Here is a 20,779-nt window from a genome sequence, read left to right as displayed (position 1 = left end):
TTATAACAAAACTTGACGGGGATGCTTTAAAGACTTGCTATTGAAGATATGAAAGTATGCTACTAATTTTCACAAAATATTCTTTACAGACAGTTGAAAAGACAAGTGAATGGAACTTGATAGTAAATCCAGAAACACCAAAGAATATGTAAGAATTTAGAGCTGATACTGGTTATACTTCACAATATAAACTTGATGAATGATTACAAAATAATTATAATGAGTGTAATTAGTTTTAGTTTGTTTTCCATTATAGCCCCCAGTATTTTCCCATTTCAGCTATGTCAATTCATTGTCAATGAACATGCTATTTCCCTGGTGCTCTAAGAAGAGTGTGCTTTAGTAGTCAGTTTCCCTCCCAAGGATCCTTTAAACTGGTACCTCACACTGCAAGCAGCAGAAAGAGGCTAAGGATGCACATTGGCAGCAGCAGCATCATTGCACACCTATGAGTAAACTTTACTGCCCTGCTCCGTGCTGTCTTGTAGTTATGGCAGATGAAGCAGATCATCATTTCAAATATGAAGATGTACAAGACCCGGAGAATCATGGTGTAGGTGCTTGGCAGTGCACACCTCAGCGCCCACCCATGCAGTCATGTAGTGCAGCACCAGAGGGAAGCCCAAGTCACCCACCAGCAGGAGCAGCACTCTCCAATCTTGAAGATCCCTGGTTCTGCTCTACTAAGTGCACCTCCACAATGGCCATGCTGCCAATGACCACCAGTGATGTCAGACATCCAGTGTGCCCATCAGAGATCGGCAGCACTGTAATTGGCACCAGGATCCTGGCCTGGAAACACATGGCCCCCACACTAGGAGGGAGAAGGCTCTGGGTGGGAGGGAGAGCAATGGAATGTGGAGTACTAAGCCCACAGGGATGGCATGGGGAGGATAGGTGCTGAGCATGTCTAGTTGCCTGGAGGGTGCCATTCTGGGTTGGTGAGTTTGGAACTTAGGGAAGACCAGAAGAGACTCAGTCAGCCTGTGGCTTGGGCAGCCCAACTCCAATTCCCAGGTTTCTCCTGCATGTTTCCATGTCCGGTGCCTGATGATCATCGCACACTTGAACCAGTACAAGAGCAGAGCAAGTTCCACTGGAGCAAAACCCTCAGGGGGTGACATAGGTCCACCTGAGGCACCTAGACCTCCTTACCACCACCAGCTGGAAGGAAATGTAAAGGAGGTGGTTTCACTAAGCTGCAGGAACCCCCTAAGCCTGAATTTGACCCTGCTGCATTCTCACCAATACCCCTCTTTAGGCTGCAAGTGAAGGTCGAATCCACTGGTCCGAGGGTGCCATCTTTCTGTGGGGAGATAGGTCTGCCCAATCTACTGAGGTTGAAAGCCCAGGAGACCCTGTCTGCCATCCCAGACTGGAATCAGGCTCTAGGATCGAGTCCTCCTTTGCTTCCCCAACTCTGTCTTGCCGGCCCTGCTACCCCAACATCATGTCCAAATGGCAAAGGCCTTTCCAAGTCCTGTTGCTTACATGCAATGCTCCCATCTCCATTCCTGCACAAGCCCTCCTTGTCCTAACCCTCACTCACCTGTTTCCAGGGCCTGCTCACACTTCCCAGTCAAGTCCCTTCCCACCCCTGCAAGGAGCCCCAGCCCTGGGGGCTCAGTTGACTGACCTGTCTAGACAAAGTCATAACTCTTAATGTTAGCCATAACAGTCGAGTGCTCAATCGTGGCACTTCCACTCAGCTCTGCCTCCCAGGGCACCCATGGCCAAATAGAGTGTTCCCTACCACTCATAGCCCCCAGAGTATGGAGTCCCTTAGTGGTCCCTGGGCTCCTGCTGGCAGCAACAAGCCATTTTAGTGCCCACTGGATCTACAGTCTGGTGTGGAAACCCTCAAGGGCCCCTTCTTGCCCATCTGGGCCTCCTTTGGCTTCAATCACAGCTGGAATTTCTTCTTTCCATCTGCTGTCTACACCACCACTGCATCCCCCCCTTTTCCCTGATTCACTCAGAAAATCCAGGGCTGAGGTGCCCTGCTGATGGGAAAGATCCCATCCTCAGAATTAAAGGGACTGGTGACACCCTCATCCTCAGTCCAAACTACTTACTAGGCTTCTTCTGGGCCTGGATCTTGGCTAATAGGAACTCACTCGAGGATCCTGGCTTCTGGTGGCTGTCCCTCCCCATACCTCTAGTGGCTGCCAGAGAAACCTTCCAGTGAACACAAACATTTGGACAACTTGGTGTTCAGCTGGTGGGTAGGGGTCCTGGTGTCCCCAGAGGTGCTGGGTGGCACTGGGACAGCACTGAGCAAAGGAAAGCAGATGGTGCATGTTGCCATTGAATTCTCTACAATTTAGCAGTGGGTTCATTTCTGAGAGGAGCAGCGTGGTTGGGGCAAGAGGCGCGGAGTCAACACACAGACCCCGGGAGTTGGGTGAAAGCAGGCTTGAGGCGAGCAGCCTGCAGACTCGTTTATTACAGTTGGTACAACAGCTTATATAGCCAAGACCAGCCAATCTGGTCAAGGGGCGGTCTATGCCCCAACCAATCACAGCCTGTTGCCAGGCAGTTTCAAATCCATCCAATCACAGCCTGTCGCCAGGCAGTTTCAAATCCATCCAATCACAGCCTTTTGCCAGGCAGTTTCAAATCCATCCAATCACAGCCTGTTGCCAGGCAGTTTCCAGAGCCATCCAATCATAGCCTTGTTGCTAGGCAGTTTCCAAAGCCAGGTGGGTTTCAAAGCCATTCCTGACTAACTGAAGCTCGCTTGCCAGTGGCCACCTTCTCATGGCCTTCTCATTCCACTACATTTCCCCCTTTTTGTTTATTTTTTGAGCAACGGGAGGCATGATTCTTGGCCATACCATTGTTGACCCCGTTTCCATGTGGTCTCCGTACGCAGCTGTGCCTGTATTAGGTTGTCCCCCAGGGGATCTTACCCATCATTGACTAACCAGCGCTCAAATCGAGAGACCACAGGATTGCTTGCTCAGATAGTGGTAGGAATGAGGAATAATGGTTATCAGGAATGGCATGACCGCACACAGGCTATGGGCCATTTGAGTGGCTGACCAGAGCTAGTGGGGTACACAACAGTAACAGATATGGCTTTGGGCAGTTTCTCAGGGTAGGATGATAGGGCAGGTGCGTCTGCTAACAAGGCAGAGTCTCGGTCTTGTTCAACTGGTTCTGGTTGGCTGTCAGTTGCAGGCTTGATGTTTCTGGCTGGTACCCAAATGGGCTGTTCTGCATTCTCTGGAAAGACACAAGCATATCCTCGACCCTTGGTTAATAAAAGCCTTTTTACAGGCGTTGGAATCCAGGGCCTGAATTTTGTGTACACTTCAACGTTAACAGCAAACATGCTGATGTCATGGGATTTAGCGGCTGCCCTGAGATATTGGGGTGCCTGGGGACTTCCACAAATGTGGGGATCCTCACTGGGTGTGGATGGGATGACATTGCATGAGTTATTGTGTAGAGGTCCTCTTAGTTCATCCCACAGGTATGTTGGGGGTGGCTGACTAGGCATTGCTACCTTGTTTGCTATGTTCTTTTTTTCACTGTCAGAGCTCTCTCTCCCTAAGTCATCAACCATTGTCTGTGAGACAGGGACCTGGAGTGTCAGGCTCCTATCACTCACAGATTCACTATGTTTGATAATCTGCACAGGATTCTGAGAGGAGGGTATCTTTCCTATGTCTGAGTGCTTAAGAGCGGCACAGTATGCCAACTCTAGCCAGAGGAAAGACACGTACAGCACTGCTGCCGTAACAAAGCAAATTCCTAGCACCTCAACTGTGGATGGCATTTTGTAGGAGGTTTCCCTATGCTAGACAAACAGATAGTGGTGTATCAGATCGTACATATGTCCTGTGCTTAGTGGGGGACTTCCTTGATTCGTTAGGTCAAGGCCGTATGCCCACACAGTGTCTCCGGAGCATCACCTCTCTCGAGTGAGGGAAGATGACTTGGTTCCGAATTCTGGGATGATCAATCCCTTATGTGAATTCGCCGGGCGAACCGAAAGTAAAAGGAGGAGCCGAGGAGCGACGTACGCTTCAGGGCAGTGTGTGCTAACCTGGGGTCACTTAGACCGAGGACAAGGACAAAGAAAGGGGCGTAGGAGGGGGTTCTGTGCTCACCCTCACAGAACCGAACAGCATACAAAACACCGAGGGGCCTACTTGCTGAAACCCAGGGGGGACCTCGCCGAGTCCGACACGATGTTTCTTTCTCAGTCACGTTGGTGCGCCAGATGTTGCAGTTGATTTCTCTACAATATTGCAATGGGTTCATTTCTGAAAGGAGCAGCATGGTGGGGGCAAGAGGCGCGGAGTCAACACACAGACCCCGGGATTCGGGTGAAAGCAGGCTTGAGGCGATCAGCCTGCAGACTCATTTATTACAGTTGGTACAACAGGTTATATAGCCAAGACCAGCCAATCTGGTCAAGGGGCGGTCTATGCCCCAACCAATCACAGCCTGTTGCCAGGCAGTTTCCAGAGCCATCCAATCACAGCCTGTCGCCAGGCAGTTTCAAATCCATCCAATCACAGCCTGTTGCCAGGCAGTTTCCAGAGCCATCCAATCACAGCCTGTTGCCAGGCAGTTTCCAAAGCCAGATGGGTTTCAAATCCATTCCTGACTAACTGACGCTCGCTTGCCAGTGGCCACCTTCTCATGGCCTTCTCATTCCACTACAGGTGCAGACTGAACACAGCAGGGGATCACTTGCAGCTCTGATATTGTGCAGCAAATCTCTGGGATCTGGCATTGAACCCACTCAGGGAATCCTGCTTAGCTGCACAGGCAGCTTGCTGGGCCTGGTATCTGCCTGTCACGCTACAAGGTACAGGGCTAGCTCTTCTGCTTGATGCTGTTGGTCCCATGGATAGGTACAAGGCAGGTGTCCTGAGTCACAGTCTAAACTGGAACAAGGGTCCTCTGATCCCATAGGAAGCAGTTCAGCATTCCTAGATTTCCTGAAAGGCACGGCAACAAGAAGATGAATGGCTTTCCATAGGAGTCATGGGTTGAGGTTTCAGGTGCCACTCTCCATCCTGTCCTCAGTGAGTTCCCACCTCCTGCAGTCCCATTCATTCCTAGGGCAAGGGTTATCCTTTGTGAGCCAGAAGAGGAGACTGAGGATCAGAGAAGTGACATGCATGATTGCAACGGTGTGATGCATTGAGCCAGCACCCTCCTATGCCTACCTACACAGAGGTCCTTCACAGGACACTGGGTCACTGCTGATGGTAGAGTCTGCACAAGTTGCCCCAGCTGCATCCCTGCTACATTTCTGATGGCCAGGCAAGCATGACCATGAAGGACAAGGTGAGCTGGCCACCGTGGTGTTGCCTCATACACTGAAAGGCCAGATGTACTTGCCATCCCTGAGGAAGAGCTCACAGGATCCCAAAGCTGCCTTTGCCCAGGAAGAATGCCATATCCCAGCTCATTTCTTGTGGGGTGGGAGTGTAGGAGAAAGACCACCACTCCCTCTAGTCTCAGAGTTCACAGGCAGACCCCTCTACCCTCAGTCAAGTATGTGCTCAATACTCACACAGCAGTCATGACCCACAGCCTATGATCTGATTGCCTCATGTGGGGCAGAGTCCTGTGATGTGGTGTTTCCTGGGATAACTTTAAGACCATCAGTCAGGAATGGGAAGACATAGGAGCAGACAACACACGTGCGCACATGCGCACACACACACAGAGATCTTCTATTTGCTGTTTCATTCCTGTATTGGCCCCAATGCCCTGAGCCAAACCCAGAATCCAAGAACTGCATTTGGTCTCCCACATGGATGGCAGAGGCACTTGGACCATCTTCTTCTCCTTTCCTAGATGGATTAGCAGAGAGCTGGATCAAAAGAGGAGCAGCCAGGAGAACCCGAGCTCATAGGGAATGTCAGCATCTCAATCAGTAGCTTAATCTGCAACTGCAATTTTAGGGAATTGAATTTTTATTTTGAGAAATGAAACTTCAGAATACTTTCTTTAGAGGTCTTTGTTGACATAAAAATGTCATTTATGACTTGGTTTTCTTTTGAGACTTTTGGGTTTTTTATATTTAAAATTAAGAATTTTTATTCCATCACAAGCTTACTTTTGTTTTTTCTTTATTTCTAACAATATTTCATTATGTTTTTGGGATAACATTGTAATTTATATTGTTGTCAAAGGTTTAATGATGTTAACAACTAAAGAGATCAACACATAAAATGTTAAAAGTCTCAGTCCAGTAGGAAAGGGGTATAAACAATAATCAAATCAAAAGATGTTTAACTTCTTTCAAATAATCCAAATTTTAAAATAGTCCATGATTCTTTATATTTCAGTGATATATGTTGTTACATTTCCTTTTCCATCTACAATTTTCCTGATATTAGTCTTCTTATTTTTTTGGTTAGTCAGGCCAATGGCATACCAATTTTCTTTACTATTTCAAAAAACAGGTCTTCATTTCACCGATACTTTGTATTTCTTTTTGTTTCAATTTTGTTTATTTATTCTCTAATTTTAATTATTTCTTTTCTCCTATTAATGTGCTCTTTGGTTTGCTCTTGCTTTTATAAGCCCTTGAGATACATTGATAATTCATTTATTTGCTGACTTTCCAATTTTGTGATGTAGGCACATATCACTATAAACTTCCCTCTTAATACTGCTTTTGCTGTATTCCATAAATTTTGATATGATATATTGTCATCTTCATTCATTTCTAGAAATTATTTGATTTCTGTTTTGATGTCCTATATGATCTACTGTTCATTCAGGAACATGTGGAACATGTTCAGTCTCTTTGTGCTTGCAAATGTTTCAGAGATTCCTTAGTTGTTGATTTCCAGTTTCAATCCATTGAGTTCAAAGGAGATGTATGGCATGATTTTGATCTTTTTTTAATTTACTGAGGCTTGATTTATGGCTAAATACATGGTTTATGCTTGAGAAAGTGTTGTGCACTGATGAGAAGCATGTGTATTCTGCAACTGTGGGGTGAAAGTTCTGTAGATATCATTCAGGTCCATGTGGTCTACAGTTTTAATTAGCTCTTTCATTTCATTGTTGATTTTCTGTTTGATTGATCTATTCAGTGGTAAAAGTGTGGTGTTGAAGTCCCCTTTAATATTGTATTATATTCTATGTCTACAATTAGATCAGTTAACATTTCTTTTGTATATTCAGGAGCCCTGTAATTGGTTGCATATATATCTATTATAGTCAAATCTTCTTGTTGAATTGTGCCATTCTTGGTCTCTTTTAATAGTTTTTATGTTAACTTCCATTTTATCTGATATTAGGATGGAAACACTGGCTCTTTTTTTTTTTTTTTTGGTCTCTGTTACCATGGAATAACTATTTCAATCCTTTGAATTTCCGTCTGCATGTATCTGTTGGTGAGATGTGTTTTTTGTAGACAGTACAAACATGAGTCTTGTTTTTTATCCATTCAGCCAGTCTTATAAATGGAGAGTTGAGGCCATTTATATTCACAGTGACTATTGATAAGTAATGACCCTGGCATTTTTCCATAAATATTCATGTTGTTTACTTTGGAATTATTTTTTTTAATTCTACTTGGGGGATTATCTGACTTCTCATTCTTTCATAGTTATGGCTATTTTTCTGTGATTTTGTGTTGCACCTCCTTGTGTTTTGCCACTTGATGAGTGGCAAAAAATTCTTTCAAAATCTGTTTTTTATGGAAAGTCTTTATTTCACCTTCATTCATAAATGAGAGCTTTTCAGGTTACAATATTCTAGGTTGACAGCTTTTTCTCTTAGGATGTGGGCTAAATCTCACCATTCACCTCTAGCATGTAGGGTTTCTGATGAGAATTTATCTGTGACTAGTTGGAGATCCACTGAAAGTAATCTGGTATTTCTCTCATGCACATTTTGGATATTTTCTTTATGATTTATTATAGAGAGTTTGACTATAATGTATTGTAGTGAAGATCTTTTCTGGTCCTGTCTGCTAGGAGTTTTGTATGCTTCCTGTACTTCAATATGCCTTTTTCCAAATTTGGGATGTTTTCTGTATTTTACTAAATAGGCCTTCTAGTAAATTCTCTCTTTACACATGTTCAAGAACTCCTAATTCATATATATTGGATTGTTTGATAGTATCCCATACATCTCCAACAGTGTTTCTAAGATTTTTTTTTTGACAGGCAGAGTGGACAGTGAGAGAGAGAGAGAGAGAGAGAGAGAGAGAGAGAAAGGTCTTCCTTTGCCATTGGTTCACCCTCTAATGGCCGCCGCGGTAGCGCGCTGCGGCCGGCGCACCGCGCTGTTCCGATGGCAGGAGCCAGGTGCTTATCCTGGTCTCCCCTGGGGTGCAGAGCCCAACCACTTGGGCCATCCTCCACTGCGCTCCCTGGCCACAGCAGAGAGCTGGCCTGGAAGAGGGGCAACCGGGACAGGATCAGTGCCCCGACCGGGACTAGAACCCAGTGTGCCGGTGCCGCAAGGCGGAGGATTAGCCTCTTGAGCCACGGCGCCGGCCAAGTGTTTCTAAGATTTTTAATTTCATTTATTTGGTATGACTGAATTATTTCCAAAGATTTGTCTTCTAGCTTTGATATTATTTCTTTTGCTTCTCCAAGTCTGTTGTTAAGTCTTTCTACCACATTTTTCATTTGATCTACTGAATTATTCTTTTCTAATATTTCATTTTGATTTCTTTTTAAAATCTTGATTTCATAGTTAAAAATCTTATTAATGTCATGTATAGTTTTCTTTAGTTCATGGATTTGCTTCTGATTGCTTTTAAGTAATCTTATGACTGTATTTTTGAATTCTGTTTCCCTCATTACATCCATCTCTTCATCTTCACATTCGAATATTGAAAAATTGTTGTGTTCTTTTAGAGAGCCATGGTTTCTTATTCTTGTTTCTTGAATTTCTGCATTTATTTTCAGGCTTTTGTGGAGTTAATTGTTTTTCTTTCTTCTGATGGCTTGTATCTTTGAGCTATGCCTATGTGGCTTAGTGGATTGTCTGTACTTTCCTTGAATACCAAGAGGTGTGTGATGGGTGTGGCCAGGGAGTCCTGGTCAGTACTCCTTGGTGGGGTGAGTATCCAGAGTAACAATCAAGTTGGACCTGGTAGCTCTCTTCTTAACAGAAATGCAGGGAGGGTGGTCACATCATTGGGTATGATCACCCTCTCACCTCTCCAAGCGGAGCAATGCCCAGGTGTTTGTCCACAGTGTCTTTTACAGTCATCTGTTCTGCCATATGAACCACACAAATTATCTTTATAGTCCTTTCTGTGAGCATGTTTCCTGCAAAAGTGAGCTGCCCTGGAAAACAAAGAGATCTGAGGGTGTGGCTCTGTATCCAGAACTTGCCCAGACCCAGTCTACAACTTGCCCCTTCTCATGAAGATACAGTGTTTTCACAGTTTCAGCATCCAGGGCTCCTACTGTGTCCTGATAGCCTGTCCTGCCCACAGAATGACAGGAGTTCCTAGAGCCACTGTGCATGTGCTCAGTGCTGGCAGATGGAGCTCCTCAGCCAGAATGAAAGTCAGTGAGGGACATGAATTTTTCCTTATGGTAAAATCCCTGGATTACATGCATGCACAATACCTGCAAGTCACAACCCTACTCCTTTCATGGTTGTGCTGGGTGTGTATAAGTGCTCCCACAGGTAGCATTTCCCTTTGATTGCGATGGGTTATCCACTCCACCTATTGCAGGTTGGGCATGGAGGAGCTTGTGTTTACCTGATGACAAGGTGGAGACAGTCACCACAAATTTACACGAATTGCAATGGTTGCCCCTGCTAACAGTTCTAGTTAGGTATGCACGTAAGAGCTGGAGCAGCTGCTACCTGCTTATATCCAAAATGGTACCAGCCTTCCCACAATTAGCCATAGGGCACTGGTATTGAGGGGAAAGAAGGGGAGACAGATGCATCACTTTTTTATTCCTCCCCTCAAGGTGAACAGTTGCCCACTCCCATGAAGGTTCCCACTCTGATACAAAGACACTGCAATCCACTAGTTTCTCCTTCCATCTGTATTAACAATTGTGCAGGCCCATGCAGTCTGACCTCACATTGCTCAACATAGCAGGCTCTGGGTACTTTGTTGTGTTCATGCTTGCTGCTGTGCCTTCCACTCAGGTCCAGGCCATTTCCACTGCTTTTGTAGGACCTCCCACTGAGGTGTGCCCTGCAAATTTCCCCCTGAGAGTGTATTTTCTCCACTTTTTTTTCTCCTGTCTGCCTAGATAGGGCAGACCTCCCTGTCACTATTCTGCCATCTTGCAATGAAGTTAATATCCCTTAAAAAAACAAATTTTTGAGGACAACTTCTGAACAAGATTCCATTCAGTAACCTAATTGGCTTTTAAGTACCTAGAAAGATTCATAAGATTCTCATTGCTATATACTTCTGACCTCAGGAATACCTTCCTCAGCATTAATAAGACCATGTAGTGGAAAGGGGTAGTCAAAGAGTGTGGGGATATAAAGTGCAGACCTGTGAGATTGTACTACAATAAAGCAAAGCTATTGCTTCAAATACTCATGGCTACAATGGTTTAAGATGAAAGGAAAAGGGAAACCAAAGAAGATCTGAAATATTTCAAAACCAGTTGTGTCATACATACCAATCCCAAGACTAATATTTAAAAAATAAGTAGACTCTCAGAAAAATCTACCAAAGATTTAATGTAACCCCAAAAAATAAATGAAGTGGCATTTTTGCTAGAATACACATTATTACTGTGACATTCCTATTTACATGTTTCTTTTATAAAATTATAGGCAGGACAGATACTGTGGTGCAGCACTTGGGACTCGGACATCCCCTATAAGAGTGCCAGTTCAAGTACTATCTACTGTGCTTCTGAGACAGCTCTTTGCTAATATATCTGGGAAGCAGTGGATTTAGGGACACTTTAGAATTCCAAAGTGACAGCAGTTCAAGTTTCCAAAATCTTAAAGACATATTCATGGCTGACTTCTTCATACAAAAGCATGTGCTGCATGTGGGCAACATTATTTTATTTGTTCAAATTGAGGAAAAACAAAATAACACTTCATATTAAAAGAAATTGCATAGTAAAAGGAATGTTATTTTGCTGCTTATTTAATCAATTTTATGTTTTCTCATAAAAAGATACTCAAGAAACATTTTCTGATTTCAGTTACGCAAAAAATTAAGCCAATTTTCCCAAATCAATTTCTAGAAAGGGATGTTTTTTAATGAAGAAAAACATTTTGGAAGGATCTGAGTTCTGACTTAATTTTAATGTGAAACAAGCACTCATTGTTTTATTTCTCAAATTTATAAAACACCTTTCACATAAGAGTGGGAATAAGAGAGGGAGGAGATGTACAGTTTGGGACAAGCTCAATCAGGCTTGCCCCAAACAGTAGAGTTAGAAACGTGCCAGGGGGTTCCAATACAATCCCATCAAGGTGATATGTACCAATGCCATCTTGCTAGTCAAAGTGATCAGTTTCGGTTCACAATTCATCATACTGATAGGTCTAAGAGTCAAAGGGATCACACAAACAAGACTAGTATCTGCTAATACTAACTGATAGAATAAAAAAGGGAGAGAATGATCCAACATGGGAAGCAGGATACACAGCAGGACTCATAGAATGGTGGATGTCCTAAAGAGCACTCTAGCCTCAGAACCAGCCCTTAAGCCATTTGGATCTGGCTGAAGAGCCCATGAGAGTATTTTAGGCATGGAAAGCTAAGATGCTCTGGTTAAAAAAAAAACCTAAATGAAAGATCTCTGCAATTGAGATCTCAGTGGAATGAATGGGCCATCAAAGAAAGAGGTACCTTTCTCTGAAGGGAGGAGAGAACTTTGATTTTGACTATGAACTTGTCTAAATAAGATCAGAGTTGGTGAACTCAAAATGCTTCCATAGCCTTGGCAACTCATGACAAGAGCCTAGGGTGATTACTGACACAATAAATAAGAGTATCAATTGTTAAGTCAACAATAGAAGTCACTGTGCAGGATCTCTGTCCTTAATGTATTGTACAATGTGAATTAATGCTATAACTAGTACTCAAACAGTAATTTACACTTTGTGTTTCTGTGTGGGTGCAAAATGTTGAAAACTTTACTAAATATATACTAAATTGATCTGTATATAAAGATAATTGAAAATGAATCTTGATGTGAATGGAATGGGAGAGGGAGTGGGAGATGGGAGGGTTGCAGGTGGGAGGGAAGTTATGGGGGGGAAAGCCACTGTAATCCAAAAGCTGTACTTTAGAAATTTATATTTATTAAATAAAAGTTTAAAAAAACACTTTTCACATCCAGGTACTATTTTTCTCACATACAAAGCCACACCAGCAGTATCCATCAGTAGGAATTTTTTATCACAGACAGGAAAGATGGTTAACATTTACAAAGTATCTTATACTCTTCTTTTAAGGAGAAAAGATGGCCCGGGGCTACAGCAGAAAATCAGATGGCATTTCTAATCTTCTGGTGCCCCCCTCCAACATTGAAGGCTACTGTTCACTTCATTTATGCAAAATGAGCAGTGCAGCCACCTGCAGAGAAGGAACAGTAGAAACCTGCAGGGGACAACTCTGGACTAGAAAGTCCGAGGGCTAACCTGAGCTTATATGAGGCTGTGGTGGTCTTGGTGTTGGGTGTGAGACAGGCAGGGTTAGGTGCAGTGTCTGGAAGCCTCTGATAAATATGTAGTGACAAGCCAGGGTGATCAGGAGGTGGAGAGTTTCTGGGCTCTGTGAAGGATTGGAAATTCTCTGCAAGAGCAATGGAATGTCACTTAAAGGTTTGAACGTCAATGCCAAATGTGAGAGCACAGTACACCATGTGCAGGCATCACCCTGCCATTGACTGTCAACCTGGTAGCCCCCACCATGCCTCCTGGGAGCAGAAAGTGTCTGTTGTAACCCTAAACTGGACAGTGCTGAATAATCTGGAAATGGTCCTCAGCATCCTTCTTCTCAGGGTTCATACTCAGGAATTCATGGCTATCTGTTGGGTGCCCAGGCTCCTATGAAGGCAGAGATCAAGTAGAGCCAAGGAGTCCCAAGGCCCGATTAGACAAGCCAACAACATGATCAGACTTAATTTCTCCACCTGTGAAATGGGCCAGACTAGCTGATGGAGTCCCTGTGGAGTCACAGCCTGCTTGCAATCCACTTGCCTCCCCACCCTCCTTCTCCATGCCTTTCCATGTGAGCACTGACCCCTCAGGCCCACAATTTGCATTGAAGTTCACTAATTACTCAAGACCCATTGGTGTCCAGCCATTCTCAAAGTTAGAAATTATTGAATCCAAGGCCATTTTTTAAAAATAAACACCAGCTGAAAACATGAAGCATAAGTGATATGTGTATATTTTCACCCCTCCCCTCATGTCTTGAAAAGTCTTCATTACTGTTGCTAAAAATAAATGACCTCAGCTCAGTTAAGGTTCATGGGGCATTGGGTACCTGGTGTCTAGGACTTCCTTCCTCTGATGAGTCCAGCCATCAGCCTGGCCTCGTACAGCTGGGGGAGACACAAACACAGAGCCCTCTCCAACCATCTGTTTGTGGGCCCCTCACACCAGTCAGGGACCAGAGTTTGTGTCACATTGCAACTCAGGCAGTACCCACATCACTTTGATCCACAGCAGCATGACTGGGAAGGGTCCTCACAACACACTCATTTGTGCCATCATTTTGGATCTTGTACCAATTTCCCTTGCACACCCATCTTTCTTTCCTCTTTCCAAGCCCATGAGGCTCCATGGAAATCCAGACTTCCTATGACCTCTCTGCTGGTGCCAATTAACAGCTGGGGATGCATCTGCATTCTTCTGAACATAGCATTGTCAGAGGTAGGCCTCAGAAGCAGCCCCATATTTATACAAACTAATGCCCATAACTTCATAGGTGGGGTTCCATTCCATTTATGAGAAAACACCCCAGGAAAATCTATGTTTGGCAACTACAGGCTGCCCTGATAACATTAAGTAAACCTTGGGAGGACCTTCTACTATTTCACACTCAGGAAACATTTTGTCCATGACAAGGGGAGGGGAGGAAAGGTAAGATAAATTGGACCTCATACCCATATAAGCCCTAATCTGAAAACTGATCTTAGATCTTTGCTAAGATGCCCACCTGAACTGTCAAGTGTATTCTCTTCATTAAATTTTCTTATCTTGCTTAGCCAACTCTGAATGACTGGGCACTCCCACTCAGATTCATCTGAGGAGATGTCCATCCATTTTGATGGAGCACTGCCTCATTGCACCTCATTACCTTGCTTATCATGACTCTGAGTCTCACATTGCAAAATGAAAGATCTCTGCGAGTGAGATCCCAGTGGAAAGAACGGGGCCATCAAAGAAGGAGGTACCTTTCTCTGAAGGGAGAAGAGAACTTCCACTTTGAGTATGACCCTGTTGGAATAACATTGAAGTTGGCAAACTCAGAAGGCTTCCATAGCCTTGACAACTCATGACTAGAGCCTAGGTGATTACTGACGCCATAAACAAGAGTGTCAAATTGGTAAGTCAACAACAGGAGTCACTGTGTACTTACTTCTCATGTGGGATCTGTCCTTAATGTGTTGTCCAATGTGAAGTAATGCTATAACTAGTACTGAAACAGAATCTACAAAGAAATCAAGAAACTCCACAACATCAAAACAAACAACCCACTTAAGAGATGGGCCAAGGACCTCAATAGACATTTTTCTAAAGAGGAAATCCAAATGGCCAACAGACACATGAAAAAATGTTCAAGATCACTAGCAATCAGGGAAATGCAAATCAAAACCACAATGAGGTTTCACCTCACTCCGGTTAGAATAGCTCACATTCAGAAATCTACCAATACATAATAACCCTACCATACACCCCAGCCATCCCACTCCTTGAAATGTACCCAAAAGAAATTAAACTGGCAAACAAAAAAGCCGTCTGCACATTAATGTTTGTTGCAGCTCAATTCACAATAGCTAAGACCTGGAACCAACCCAAATACCCATCAACAGTAGACTGGATAAAGGAATTATAGGACATGTACTCTATAGAATACTATACAGCAGACAAAAACAATGAAATCCGGTCATTTGCATCAAGATGGAGCAATCTGGAAAGCATCATGCTGAGTGAATTAAACCAGTCCCAAAGAGACAAATATCATTTGTTTTCCCTGATCGGTGACAACTAACTGAGCACAAAAGGGGAAACCTGTTGGAGTGAAATGGACACTATGAGACACAGTGACTTGATCAGCTCTTGTCCTGACTGTTGATGTACAATGTAATACTTTATCCATTGTAGTATTTTTTTGTTCTAGTACTGGTGGTTGAACTCTGTAATTAACACACAATTATTATTAGGTGTTTAAATTTTAATTGAAAAATGATCCCTGTTAAATATAAGACTGGGAAAAAGAGAGGGAGGAGATGTACAATTTGGGACATGCTCAATCAGACTTGCCCCAAATGGTGGAGTTAGAAATGTGCCAGGGGATTCCAATGCAATCAATTCAAGGTTGCATGTACCAATGTCATCTCACTAGTCCAAGTGATCATCTTCAGTTCACAATTGATCACACTGATAGTTCTAAGAGTCAAAAGGATCACACAAACAAAACTAGTGTCTGCTAATACTAACTGATCGAATCAAAAAGGGAGAGAAGGTTCCAACATGGGAAGTGGGAGACACAGCAGACCCATAGAATAGCAGATGTCCTAAATAGCATTCTGGTCTCAGAATCAGCCCTTAAAGCATTCGGATCTGGCTCAAGAGTCCATGAGAGTATTTTAGTTACGGAAAGCTAAGACACTCTGGAAAAAAAAAGACCTAAATGAAAGACTCTGCAAGTGAGATCCCAGTGGAAAGAATGGGGCCATCAAAGATGGAGGTACCTTTCTCTGAAGGGAGAAGAGAACTTCCACTTTGACTATGACCCTGGCAGAATAAGATCAAAGCTGGTGAACACTAAAGGCTTCCATAGCCTTGGCAACTCATTAGTAGAATCTAGGGAGATTACTGATGCCATAAACAAGAGTGTCAAATTGTTAAATCAACAACAGGAGTCACTGTGAACTTACTTCTCATGTGGGATCTGTCCTTAATGTGTTGTCCAGTGTGAAGTAATGCTATAACTGCTACTGAAACGGTATTTTTACACTTTGTGTTTCTGTGTGGGTGCAAACTGATGAAATCCTTACTTAGTATATACTGAATCGACCTTCTGTATATAAAGATACTTGAAAATGAAAAAAAAACGGTGTTAAATTGGAAATTGCATAGAAAATTAATCAATTTTTAAAAAGTATGATGTAGGAGGCCGGCACCGCAGCTCACTAGGCTAATCCTCCACCTTGCGGCGCTGGCACACCGGGTTCTAGTCCTGGTTGGGGCACCGATCCTGTCTCGGTTGCCCCTCTTCCAGGCCAGCTCTCTGCTGTGGCCAGGGAGTGCAGTGGAGGATGGCCCAAGTGCTTGGGCCCTGCACCCCATGGGAGACCAGCAGAAGCACCTGGCTCCTGCCATCGGATCAGCGCAGTGCGCCGGCTGCAGCGTGCCTTCCACGGCGGCTATTGGAGGGTGAACCAACTGCAAAAAGGAAGACCTTTCTCTCTGTCTCTCTCTCACTGTCCACTCTGCCTGTCAAAAATTAAAAAAATTTAAAAAAATAAATAAAAATAAAAAATATGATGTAGGATCTCTGTCCTTAATGTGCTGTACATTGTGATTTAATGCTATAACTCGTACTCAAATAGTATTTTACACCTTATGTTTCTGTGTGGGTGCAAACTGTTGAAATCTTTACTTAATATATACTAAACTGATCTGTATATAAAGAGAATTGGGGGCGGAGCCAAGATGTTGGAAGAGTGAGGGCATACACAACAGTTTGGGAAAAGAAATTTAAACAAGGATGGAGTTACTGTACCCTGAAGAAGAGTCTCAGAGGAAAAAACTGCAGAGGAAACTTTTCTGGATCTAGTGGAAGCGACACGGAGGACCTACTGGGAGAGTAAGGTGGCCCACTGCCACGCCACGCTGAGCCATGCTGAGCCACATGGAGCCATGCTGAGCTGCACCTAGCAGCGCCCAGCCACACCACACCCCACGGACCTGACCTGACCCGACCCGCAGGGAGGCGCGCCATGGACATGGCCCACCCACAGAATTTGAGCACCGGCACTGGAAGCAAATGTATCCAGAGACATTGACCGTGAAGGTTACACCTTGGTCGGAGCTCACGCAGTGGGGAGGGGGAGCTACACCAGGCTGACTGGAAGAAAAAAAGAGGGGGGAACCAGCTGGGACACTAGCCTCTCTCTGCACTCTCCTTACAAACCCCAGAAAGACAAAGAGCAGAGACCACTTACTTTACATAAGTAAAACAACCTCCTTAGCCTAGGCAACACTGAAGAATCAGAGCTCTTTGCCAACACCTCCAAGATGCCAAACAAATATAGAAGCCGAGGTAACAAGAGCAAGGAAGACACTATGACGCCCCCAAGTGAACAAGGCACGCCAATGCAAGATTATGAAGATGAAGAGATAGAGGGAATGCAAGAAGCAGATCTCAAACAATTGATAAGAACATTAAGAAGTTCTCAAAAACAAATTCTTGAGCTACAGAAATCCTTAATGGACAAGATAGAAAATCTCTCTCGTGAAAATGAAATATTAAGGAGGAATCAAAATGAAATGAAACAACTAGTAGAACAGGAAACAGAGATAGTGACAAAAAACCACAATGAAATGAAGACTCAATAGATCAAATGGAAAACACAATAGAGAGCCTCAAAAACAGAATGGGTGAAGCAGAAGAGAGAATATCGGAATTAGAAGACAGAGAACAGGAAAGGAAACAGGCAAACCAAAGAAAAGAAGAAAAAATTAGAAATCTAAAAAATAGTCAGGAACCTACAGAATACTATTAAAAAAACGAACATTCAGGTCCTAGGAGTTCCTGAAGGCATGGAGAGGGAGAAAGGATTAGAAGGCCTTTTTAGTGAGATACTAGCAGAAAATTTCCCAGGTTTTGAGGACAGAGACATCTTAGTACACAAAGCTCATAGAACCCCTAATAAACCTGACGAAAAGAGATCCTCACCATGACATATTGTAATTAAACTCACCACAGTGAAACATAAAGAAAAGATCTTAAAATGTGCAAGAGAGAAACGTCAGATTACTCTCAGAGGATCCCCAATTAGACTCACAGCAGACTTCTCATCAGAAACCTTACAAGCAAGGAGGGAATGGCGAGATATAGCCCAGGTACTGACTGCCCAGAATATTATATCCTGCAAAGCTCTCATTTGTGAATGTAGGTGAAAGAAAGACCTTTCACAGAAAACAGAAATTGAAAGAATTTGTTGCCACTCGTCCAGCCCTGCAAAAGATGTTTAAAGATGTGATACATGCAGAAACACAGAAATGCGGTCACCAATGTGAAATAAGGTAAAGGAAGGAAACCTCACAGCAAAAGATCACAGGAAACCCAAAAAGATAGGGTAAAGTTACTACTTATCAATAGTCACATTAAATGTTAAAGGCCTTAACAATCCTGTTAAAAGACACTGATTGGCTGATTGGGTTAAAGAACAAAACCCATCTATCTGCTGCTTACAAGAAACACATCTTTCTAACAAAGATGCATACAGACTGAAAGTGAAAGGCTGGAAAAAGATATACCATGCCAACAGAAATGAAAAAAGAGCGGGAGTAGCCATCTTAATATCAGATAACATAAATTTTACCACAAAACCTATTAGGAGAGATAAAGAGGGGCACTATTTAATGATTAAGGGATCCATTCAACAGGAAGATATAACAATTATCAATGTATATGCACCTAATACAGGGCACTGGTTTATTTAAAAGACTTGTTATGGGAATTAAAGGGAGTCTTAGACCCCAATACAATAGTACTGGGGGACTTCAAAACTCCACTCTCAGAGATAGACAGATCAACAGGACAGAAGACCAACAAGGAGACAGTAGATTTAAATGACACTATAGTTCAAATGGACCTAACAGATATCTATAGAACTTTTTATCCTACACAGAAAGACTTTACATTCTTCTCAGCAGTACATGGAACCTTCTCTAGGATTGACCACATGCTAGGCCATAAAGCAAGTCTCAGCAAATTCAAAAGAATTAGAATCATACCATACAGCTTCTCGGACCACAAAGGAATGAAGTTGGAAATTAGCAACTTAGGAATCCCTAGAGAACGTACAAACACATGGAGACTGAACAACATGCTCCTGAATGAACAGTGGGTCACAGAAGAAATTAAAAGAGAAATCAAAAATTTTCTGGAAGTAAGTGAGGATAGCAGCACATCATACCAAAACCTATGGGATACAGCAAAAGCAGTGTTAAGAGGAAAATTTATATCAATAGGTGCCTACATCAAGGAATTGGAAAGGCACCAAATAGATGAACTTTCAACTCATCTCACGCATCTAGAAAATCTGCAGCAAACCAAACCCAAACCCAGTAGCAGAAGAGAAATAATTAAAATCAGAGAAGAAATCAACAGGATTGAATCCAAAAAAATTTACAAAAAATCAGCCAAACAAGGAGCTGGTTTTTTGAAAAAATAAAAAAAGTTGACACCCCATTGGCCCAACTAACTAAAAAAAGGAAAGACCCAAATCAATACAATTAGAGATTAAAAAGGAAATGTAACAACAGACAACACAGAAATAAAAACAATCATCAGAAATTAATACAAGGACTTGTATGCCAGCAAACAGGGAAATCTATCAGAAATGGGTAGATTCCTGGACACATACAACCTACAAGATTGAACCAGGAAGACATAGAAAACCTAAACAACGCATAACTGACACAGAAATTGAAACAGTAATAAAGGCCTTCCCAATACAGAAAAGCCCAGGACCATATGGATTCACAGCTGAATTCTACCAGACATTTAAAGAAGAACTAACCCCAATTCTCCTCAAACTATTCAGGGCAATCAAAAAAGAGGGAATCCTCCCAAACTCTTTCTATTAAGCCAGCATCACCTTAATTCCTAAGCTGGAAAAAGATGCAGCATTGAAAGAGAATTACAGACCAATATCCCTGATGAACATAGATGCAAAAATCCTCAATAAAATTCTGGCCAATAGAATGCAACAACACATTAGAAAGATCATCTACCCAGACCAAGTGGGGTTTATCCCTGGAATGCAGGGATGGTTCAATGTTCGCAAACAACCAACGTGATACACCACATTAACAGACTGCAGAAGAAAAACCATATGATTCTCTCAATAGATGCAGAGAAAGCATTTGATAAAATACAACACCCTTTCATGATGAAAACCCTAAGCAAACTGGGTATGGAAGGAACATTCCTCAATACAATCAAAGCAATTTATGAAAAACTACGGCCAACATCCTATTGAACCGGGAAAAGTCGGAAGCATTTCCACTGAGATCTGGTACCAGACAGGGATGCTCACTCTCACCACTGCTCTTCAATATAGTTCTGGAAGACTTAGCCAGAGCTATTGGGCAAGAAAAAGAAATTAAAGGGATACAAATTGGGAAGGAAGAACTCAAACTATCCCTCTTTGCAGACGATATGATTCTTTATTTAGTGGGCTGAAAGAACTCAACTAAGAGACTACTGAATCTCATCGAAGAGTTTGGCAAAGTAGCAGGATATAAAATCAATGCACAAAAATCAACAGCCTTTGTATACAGAGACAATGCCATGGCTGAGAAAGAACTTCGAAATTCAATCCCATTTTCAATAGCTACAAAAACAATCAAAACCTTGGAA

At 42.9% G+C, this 20,779-nt stretch overlaps 1 protein-coding gene across 1 annotated transcript in view; it reads left to right on the top strand.

Annotated features, from left to right (window-relative positions):
• The first annotated feature begins 5,292 nt into the window (after positions 1-5,292).
• LOC133754128 (nuclear receptor corepressor 1-like) overlaps positions 5,293-20,779 on the top strand; it is a 33,639-nt gene continuing 18,152 nt past the window's right edge. Inside the window, 1 exon segment of the mRNA XM_062184693.1 lies at positions 5,293-5,310. Within this exon segment, the coding sequence (XP_062040677.1) occupies positions 5,293-5,310 (18 nt within the window).

Source organism: Lepus europaeus, chromosome Y, assembly GCF_033115175.1.
Source record: "Lepus europaeus isolate LE1 chromosome Y, mLepTim1.pri, whole genome shotgun sequence".
Taxonomy (NCBI): Eukaryota; Metazoa; Chordata; class Mammalia; order Lagomorpha; family Leporidae; genus Lepus; species Lepus europaeus.
This window is presented reverse-complemented; position numbering and strand designations above follow the sequence as displayed.